The 9,729-nt window shown below is 46.6% G+C and overlaps 1 protein-coding gene across 1 annotated transcript; it reads right to left on the bottom strand.

The window, feature by feature from the left end:
* Nucleotides 1-4,139, bottom strand: LOC142044950 (cytoglobin-1-like). Its single transcript, XM_075057977.1, has 3 exons — nucleotides 3,849-4,139; nucleotides 1,592-1,823; nucleotides 1-354 (listed from the first exon to the last, which is right to left on the bottom strand). The coding sequence occupies exons 1-3, from the start codon at nucleotides 3,941-3,943 to the stop codon at nucleotides 226-228; spliced, it is 456 nt and encodes a 151-aa protein (XP_074914078.1). The 5' UTR covers nucleotides 3,944-4,139; the 3' UTR covers nucleotides 1-225.
* Nucleotides 4,140-9,729: the final 5,590 nt, after the last annotated feature.

Here is a 9,729-nt window from a genome sequence, read left to right as displayed (position 1 = left end):
ATCAGGATTTGTTGGTTGGCTTTGATGTATCTGCAGGTTTTATTTAGCTGTAGAAACTCAGTTTGCTAAGGAAATTATTGACGTTGATATCTACATTATATAAGCCTTTTTCTTGCCTTTTTTTTTTTTTTTTTAACTTTTTCATTCTTCCAACTATGTCTGGAGGCCCAAAAGCAGCAAATCAGTGCTGGCGAGATGTTTGAAGAGCCTGGAGGTTGCACATTCTCACCAACCCACCTCTTTGTAGACATTGTTCAGGTGAGTGCAGATTTCATTGGTCACCTTCTCAAAGGAAGCTTTGCAGTCTCCGCCAAATTTCTCCTCCATCAGTTGCAAGATAATGTCACAGATAATCTAAACAAGGAGAAGGGAAGAAACAACCAGTGTGAACTTTCCTCCACATTAGAAGCATAAGAACAAAATATATATTTTTAGTTGGGATTCTTGGAGGGCGGAAAGGGGTACAAGAAAAATTCAGCACCACATAGCATGCAGAGCTTGTAATAGGTCATGGAAAATTAGGTGCATTATAGAATTCACCAAAAAATATAGTCACTGCTGCTAGTTTCTTCAGCTATCCTGTATCTAGTTAATGTTGACTGCACCCGTCACTCACTCAGACAGCTGTATAGGACCAGTTCACTTGGTCCATCTACAGCAATCCTCCTGACAGTGGACAGTCCCAAATGTTTAAGGCCACGAGGAGCCCCATGTTGGACACCTATGGAATACATGGCTTGGGGGGTAAGTTTCTTCCTAATCTTTCCTGCTTGTTAGCTATCTAGCACTCTAGCAATGAGGGTTTGTTTGTCTTTACAGTCACTAGGTAGCTGGTATACTTTGAAATGTCAACTCCTTTTCTGTGCAGCATTATTTTGTGTGTATCTTTACCCTGAAAAAGTCTTTTCAGGATCTCTCCAGGCAGAAATCCTCATTTATTCTGCCACTTATTGAAAATTGGGCCCGCTGCTTTGGAAATCACCTTCTTGGTGCTTGAGTGACGTTTGCCAAAAGGTGCCTCTTTTTTTTGCATTTTGTGCTGCATAAGGCAGACAAAATAGTTATAAATGGACTCTGCTAGTGACCTTAGGTGGACTTAGGCAAGTCATTTGATCCTGTATTTATTATCTGTGTTTGTTTAGTGATGGCAATGCTGTTACAATTGTTGCTCAATAACAGCTGGTTTAGTTGTCCCAGAAGAGCTCAGTTCATGTTACTAGAGAAAAATAGACATCAAGGACTGAAGTCCAGTGTTAAGCTGCTTTTCTGTGTCTTGTTATTAAATGACAAGCATGGGAATCACGATGCACTGAGAAAACCCACTACAACTCATGGGCAGCTCTGCAGCTCCCACCTGAGCAGACCTGCCTGCATCACATCAGCTGCATAGCCGCCTTCCCAACAGATGCCAGATCTCTCATTCCTGCTATCTTCCGCCATCAACCATCTCACCTTCCACCATCTCTACTCTCTGAAGCATATATATATATATTTATATATACAAAGCCTGTTTTCCTCAGTTCTACCCCTCAAAGGGGAAGACATCCTCTCATCACAATTACACCCCTTGGGAAGAGGGCTGCTGGCTCACCCTAAAGTTTTTGGGGTCAATCTTCAGCTGCGTGGCATGTTTCTTGCCGAGTGGGTTCAATATCCCAAGAAAAGCCTCGGAGTTGTCCAGGTGTTGCACCATGTCATTGATGGCAGTGAAAACCCTCTTGCCATGGCCCCTGACCTGATCCGACTGTTTCATCTCTTCGGCGGAGTCCATGCCTTTGAAGTGTGTGAAGTAGGACTTGGTGTCTGGGTGCTCGGTAAACATCCTGTTGAGAAACGAGAGACGTCCTAATTTGTGGACCAAGGCATCAATGCAGATATGGCTTCATGTTCCAGGCCCTGTCTTATGCATTTATCACCCTTTTTTGTTCTCTTTATTAGAATAGACACCTCTTTCCCCTGCATTTCTTGGTTCTCCTTTGCCCTTCCCATCTGTGCACAGCCGCTGTGCCTTTAGCAGCCTGTTCCCTTCCTTGCCTCTCCCCAGAGCACTTCCCTTTGCTCACTCTGCCTTAAAACCTACCTAGCCTGAATTTATTCCGCTGCTTCTAAAGTAAAACACTTCCTCAGTGTTGACTCAGTGTTAGGTAGAGATAAAATCCACAGAGAAGTGGGAGTGTGTTCACACAGGGTGAGTGTGACAGCACAATATTCCCAAAGATGTTCTGGACAGCAGATATGTTCACTGTGCCCTTGGTAGGTGTTTTCATGGAGAAATCCTACTATTGGTTTTGTTAATTAACCCCTTCCTAGAGTCCATCCCAAAGCTTTCTTACTGCCTGTGATGGATTGTTGTTTGAGTACTGGGTACTGCTCATTTCATTTATTCAAAAGTAGCACAATTCAATGCTATGCATAAAGGAATTGCCTGTTATAATACATCAATTGCAGTCATCTTCGTCAAGCTCTTAAAAAAGTGGTTTACTCCATCGTGTAAGCCAGTTATCCACCTGAAATAGCAATAGCAAATTCCAGACTGCATTTCACAGAGTCACAGAACGGTTGGGCTTCAAGGGATCTCTGGAGGTCATCTGGTCCAAACTCCCTGGTCAAGCTGGTTGCCCAGGACCATGTCCAGACAGCTTTTGGATGGAGACTCTACAACCTATCAGGGGAACCTGTGCCAGTGCTCAGTCACCCTCACAGTGAAAAAGTGTCTGCTGATGTTCAGAGGGAAACTTCTGTCTTTCATTTTGTGCCCATTGCCTCTGGTCCTGTCACTGGGCACCACTGAGAAGAGCCTGGCTCTGTCTTCTTTGCACCCTCCCTTCAGGTTTTTATATGCATACATAAGATCCCCCCCCCCCCCGAGCCTTCTCTTCTCCACAGCGAACAGCCCCAGCCCTCTCAGCCTCTCCTCATAGGAGAGATGCTCCAGTCCCTTCATCATCTTTGTGGCCCTTCGTTGTACTCTTTCCAGTATGTCCATGTCTCTCTTGTACTGGGGACCCCAGAACTTCTCTAAAGGCAGGGCTGAGGGTGTAGGACACTAAGGCAAAACCCTGGAGTAAACTACCCCAGTGAGCCAAGCCACTGGATGCTACTAGCATTTTATAGCTCCGTTTCTGACCCTAACTGTCCTCAGGTTGTGCAGGCTGCAGAAGGAAAGAGCAGTGCATATCACTTTTTGAGGCTGATCCAGGCACAAGATGTGATATACAAGAAAGCCAGAGGGAGTGGTAAAGGTATGATAACCAGGAATAGTATTTGGACTGATCAGTGCGTATGGAGGTGATGTAAAAGTCCCAGCTGAGAGAGGGATATGTGAAAGGTGAATAGAAGAAGCTTCTGTCTTATGGAAGAAGAGGAGAACAGACTGAAAACTAAGAGAGGAAAGCCAACAGGAAGGTTACAATACAATGAAGCAGATGGGCTCTGGACTGGAAAGGCTGAAAGAGAATCAGAAGAAAAATATTGAGGACATGCAAGTTAAAAAAAAATATCATTAAAGATGTTTAGAGGTAAAGGGGAAGAGGGAAAGAGGGCCCATGTTTTGTTCCCATTCTCTTTCATACCACACTTTCTTTTCTTTACCTTAAATGGGTGAAGAAATTGTTCTCGTCTCTTCTTCCTTTCCCACCCCCTTCCCCCTTTCCTTTTACTTTTCTTTGTGTGGATCTCTCCTCTTCCCCATTTCCTCCCTGTGGTGGGATGAACCACAGCAAATCAAAGTGTTCCCAGCAAGGGCTGCGTGAAAAACATCAACACGTGCTCCTAGGTGGTAACTCCATCCTTCTTGCTGTTCCTCCTTCAACCCTCTGGGGTAGCAGCGGGATGCGCTCTGTCCTTACCTGACCAGCACAGTTGTCCCATTGTCCTCAGCATCCACATACATCTTCTCCCAGGCGCCGCGGGCACTTTGCACCTCTGCTTCAGAGAACGACATGGTGGAGGAGACGTTGGCAACGAAAGGTGCAGCAGGAGGGAGAAGGACAGGGAGGTCCTGGTGGGATGGTTCTGCTCCAGTTCTCTCCTTGGGGCTCTCTAAATACTGCCCCAGGGATTTAAGAGATCTTGAATGGAGTCTTTGTCTCTGTTCCCCTTGGACACATTTCTGCAAGCTTTAGCACTGCCTAATCACTTTTAATCAGGAAAGAAACTAACCACATGAGGAGGGAGGACTAGCATTCTCGCCATGGCATCAGGTGCCAGAGCAAAGATCTCACTGTCTGAGGAGAGAAGGGAAAAAAGGGAGTTTTCAGTGGGGAAGAAAAATATCAGCTCTCCTCCCCTCTCACCCCTGCCAAGGCCAGTGCTTGTCTTCTCTTTTCTGAAGGTGATCCTTGCCCAAGCACTAATTTTCCTGGTTTGCTCCCAAGACCACTGCTGTGCTCTGGGCGCCATGGTGCCCTGCTGTCCCCTCTTCCCAGCACTTCTTGGTCCTTCAGTCCAATTATCCCGTTTCCAGCTCCAGCAACTCTCTCCAGTCCTGCTTTCGTGCCACGGTCACTGCTTTCCCCCTAGCTCTATGGTTTAGCAGAGGCCTCCCCCGCAGCTGCTCCTGGCCTTGGTACTTGGCGAGTGGGAGGCATTGCCAGCCCAAAATGACAGCGTTGTGGGGATGGTGGCGGCAGCATGGGTACAGCATCCATGGCTGCAGTGCCCTGGAAAGCCACCTCATTTTAATGCAAGAGATAAATGGTGCAGGACAGCCAGATCAGGAGCACAGGCATTTCGCTACCCTAATCCTTCTGGCTTGCAGCTGGGATCTCTGTCCTATCCCTAAGCCCTACCTGCCTGGGAGGGAGAGAGATAAGGGGCAGGAGAAAGGCCAGGGTGAGATGCAGACAGCACCTATGGGCCCATTATCGTCATGGTCGGTCACTTGGAACCGGAGGCAAAAAAAATCTTGGATTATCCACACGGCGCCTGGGCTTAACCTCTGGCAGGAATGTTCTGGTTAAGTCCAGGGCATGCACATGAAATAAAGGCTAAGGGGCTTGGGGAACTGCTGCTGCTGCTGGATGCCGAGCGCAGACAAAACCTTGTATTGTTCAGGATGGTTTAGAGGAGGGAAGGAACAGGCACGAGGGGGAAATGTGCGGCATGCTGAGCAAAACCAGACTGAGACCCCCGGGGCAGAAGGAAAGTGGTGGTTGCAATCTCACGGCTAGCCACCTTTAAATTAGCTTCAGCATACCATTTGGGGGGGGAGAGACAAGGTAGAAGGAGGTTTAAAACATGGTAATCCCGAGGTTGCCCACCTCCTTTGAATTACAGGAAGCTTCACTTGTTCCCTGTTGAGGACCGAGGGCAGCTTTTCATTAAGAACAAGTATTTGGCTTCACCGAGGTGTGCCGTCAGGTTTTATTGTCTTTAGATAATGAATAGCATCATAAAGGAAGGGCCCATGAAACCTTTGGCTAATTAAAGAAAATAAATCATTTCTTCAGTTCATCAAAATGCTCTTTGTTTTCCATTCACTCATCCTCATCAACCAGATTTACGCAGCCCTTTTTCACCAATTCCTCTAACCCCCAGTCCTCAAATAAATGAACAGTTCTGACTCTCATTAGCAGTAATCATTCAACCTACAGCTTCATCTTGAATTTCCGGAAGAAGTACCGGTTGTCACCTTCTCTGGAGGGCAGGCTCTTGTACTTCATCACAGCCAAACTTCCTGAACTTCTGGTTGAACAAGATGCACATGGGCGTCTTTGGGGTCTTGATCCCTTCCTCTGTTCCCCAGTACACCTGGCAGATTCGGTCTGTACCTGGAGCAAGGGAAAAACACCACCCACTGTAGGACATGCCAAAATCTATAGTGACAATGAAGACTGACTTGCTGGCCATGGCTGATGGTAGTGTGGCTTGGGGAGCTACAGAGGAGTAAACAGAGGGGACTGGGGTGAAACTGAAACTGCTCTGGCTGATATTGCAGGGTGAAGCCCCCCCCCCCCCCCCCCGACTTTATTGGCTGGAGGAAGGTGTGGTACCAGATACGGTGCAAAGAAAATAGTGCCTTTTCCTGTAAAAAGGAAGGGCTTGTTTCTGTTATTTATAGCAGAAAAGCTCCTTCGTGAAAGCAAGAAAGTGCCTGACACTTGCAGTAGCTTCCTGTGCTCCTGGCAGCATAGTCCCCTGTGCTGCCACTCATTTCAGCAAATATTTTCTGCTGCTGTAAAAGCATGGATACACCCGAGTTTTCTTCCTTCAGCAGAATGGGGCTGTTTGAAGGACTGTGTAAGGGTGCTGATCCTAGAGAGATGACTGCAGAAGGCAGCAGGTAGGTTGCACAGGGGGTATCTCTGGCTAAACTTACTAAGTTTAACCTTAGTAGGTCTGGATACTTCTACGAAGTCCCTTGGGGTGTTGCGCTGAAGGACTGGAAACATTTCCTGACTGTGAAATATTTCAGTAAAAGCTCTGTTTTCTACTTCCTATCCTTCCTATCCATCACAGGGATGGTTAATTTCCTGAAATTCAGCTCAAGTTCAGCTCCAAAGGGTCAGGCAGATCTTAAATCGATGTAAGAGGTAGCAAAATTGGAAAGAACGGTATAAATAGTGTAACAGATCCTGGACTTCAGGGACTTGGTCTCTAAGCTCATCAGTTTTGCAGGGAAAGGCTGACTTAAATGCAGATTTTGTACTGGATTGTTGAGTTTAAAGGAAAAAAAAAAGTGTCCGCAGTGATAGACTGGAAATGAAGTGATTTAACTGGAAAGGAATCCATCCAAGTAAACAAAACCAAAATCCATTTCAGCAGGAGAGAAGAGAGGAGGTGCTGAGAGAGGGAGGCAGGACAGGCCCTTGCAGCAGCTGTGAAGACTTGCATTAGCATAAACTTATGGTGAAGCCTCATGCTTAGGATTTCTCTGATGTTGCCTGGTTGCAGGAAGGAGCTTGCTGTCTCTTCCACCTGTATCCGAGCTGCAGGAGCACCTCAACCTGGGATTGTGTCTGCAATAATAGTTGGTATTTGGGATCTTCATTAGGAAACATGACACAGAGCAGTTGTAGAAATAAAAGATTACCTTGAGAACATAGAGCTTTGTTCTTCTCTATTAAAAAAACCCACACCCATACGTTGCAAAGTTGGTTTCAGCAGAACAGCCACATGCATTTGCTGTTCCCCACACTCTGCAGGTCTGGGTTGAGCTTGTTTTTCAGGAGTTGTCCCTGTATCTTGCCCACTTCATCCACCCTAATGACTGCTCAAACCCTCCTTCTGTTTTTGGTGTGCTGTTTTTGGCTGGGATAGTGTTAATTTTCTTCACAGTAGCTAGTATGAGGCTATGTTTTGGATTTGTGCTGAAAACAGTGTAGATAACACAGGGATGTTTTAGTTACTGCTGAGCAATGCTTACACAGAGCCAAGGCCTTTTCTGCTTCTCACCCCACCCCAGCAGCGAGCAGGCTGGGGGGGCCACAAGGAGTTGGGAGGGGACACAGCTGGGACAGCTGACCCCGACTGACCGAAGGGCTGTTCCAGACCATAGGATGTCATGCTCAGCATATAAAGCTGGGGGAAGAAGAAGGAAGGGGGGACGTTCAGAGTTACAGCATTTGTCTTCCCAAGTCACCGTTTGACGTGATGGAGCCCTGCTTTCCTGGGGATGGCTGAACACCTGCCTGCCCATGGGAAGTGGGGAATGAATTCCTTGTTTTGCTTTGTTTGTGCATGTGACTTTTGCTTTACCTATTAAACTTTCTTTATCTCAACCCACAATTTTTCTCACTTTCATTCTTCTGATTCTCTTCCCTATCCCACTGGAGAGGGAGGAGTGAGATGCCATGTGGTACTTAGTTGCCGGCTGGGGTTAAACCATGACATTTGGCAAACCCGGGCCTGTGAAGTCCTCTGAACAGGCATCACATGCGGGACTGATAGCTCACTTGTGCCAAAACTGTGTCCATGTGTATGCAGGGCCATTGTGTGCCCTGGAGCCTCTAACCTAGCTCTGACCAATTTGCTAGCATGGATATAGCCATGGGGCCTCTGCTTACAGGACTTTTATAAGGTATCTGTTTAGAGTATGTGATCTTTTTTCCCTTCATTTCAAGAATTCCCTTTTCTTTTTTCCTGAGACAAACATTTGACACCTCGTGGCAACCATCAGCCTGTGGAGACAAGACTGCAAGGCTGGAGGCCTTATATCAGGATCTGACAGAAAGGCTGGTACAGGTGAAAACAGAAATAAGGTGAGTCTGGTGATCAGAAATTGCAGTGTTTAGCGTGGCCCCTGACGATCAGCTGTAGCTGGTGCATGCTAGGACAGGTTGGACAGAAGATTACAAATAAGCCAGACACAAGGACGGCTCCGAGTTAGCAACAAATTTTGTCCAGGCTATATTGGGAACCCAGAGCCAATTTACAGAAGCTGTTTGATCTGCACCATATAACATGCAGAGCTTACGCTTTCAGAGTATTTTATTCACACTGTTGGTACTGACTCATAGAATCACAAACCACCCACCTGGCAAAGCACAGCCTTGTGAAGTTGTGGTCTCTACATTTTTTTTCCCTATGGGCTGATCAGGAATTGGAGGAAGGAAGTTTAGTTTGTGCATTTCTTGGGACTTTAATGGATACTTGCATACTGACTGTAATGCGGTTTATTATTTCTTTCTTCCCCTGATGGATGGACAGGCAGCAAGAAAAGAGTTTGGTCTGATTCTGGTGCTACTCGACTACTATTTCTGGAGAGCTGCCACAGGTAATGTGATTCTTAATATTAAGAATATATGTGAGGGCAAAATTCATAAATGTTTTTGCAACTGTCACTGAAGCATATTCAAGCCTTGGTTATCACAGCTCTGTCCTGCAGGACAGACAGATTTTCATTCTCCCGTTTGACTGCATTGTCATGGCCAGGCATGAGCTGCCTCTGAAACAGGTTTGTCTTGGAGCACAGATCAGGGTACACGACCAGGGCACATGTGATGAGGTCATTATTAGCATTGGTTGTGATGATAAGGCCCCAGAGATGCCAAAGAACAGACTTCAGCATGCAAACAGCTCAATTAAACAGTTTCTTTCCCAGGTATGGAAGATGTATTTCAGTCAATTAGTGGCCCTACAATTTACTCTAATGCAGATGAGGTTTCAGCACATGCTTTCCAAGATACACCTGTCATTTCACTGTCATTGCTGCTGTCATCAGCTGTTGTCTTTGTGCTGCAGAAGCTGTTTGATGCCTGTGAGAAAGATATACAGCAGAGAACAATTAACATATTTGAAGTTCTTGACATTCCACCTTTGAATGACACCATGACCAACAACAAACAGGTATTTTATGTTTCTGTTTAATTGGACCTAGGCAGTGGGATAAAAGGGCCATCTGCATCTGCCATTCATTTAGAACTTAGCTTCTGCTAAGGACACTGCTCAAAATATATCAGTAATGACAGCGGGAATAACTTATGAGCTGAGAGGATGGGGGTGTGGAAAGTTGAGCTCCAGCAATCCTTCAGCATCCCACGATTCACAGACATATGCCGCAGGTCTGAATTGTCCAGCTGGCTGAGGCACATATATAAGTGTGGAAAGCATTTTCCAGCCCTGTGTTGCTTTTATGGGACCTTCCTCCAAAGCTTGAAACGAGCGATGACTCCATTGCTGACCGAGACGTAGCGCGCCGTCCTGCGCGTGGAGCACCCCGGCGTTCGCGCGCCGGCTCTGGCCCCTCCGGCGCGCCGTCGGCGGCCGGCGCATGCGCGGTCCTCGGGA

Source organism: Buteo buteo, chromosome 26, assembly GCF_964188355.1.
Source record: "Buteo buteo chromosome 26, bButBut1.hap1.1, whole genome shotgun sequence".
NCBI classification, from domain to species: Eukaryota; Metazoa; Chordata; class Aves; order Accipitriformes; family Accipitridae; genus Buteo; species Buteo buteo.
Note: the sequence above shows the minus strand (reverse complement) of the source record. Positions and strands in the feature narration are given on the sequence as shown.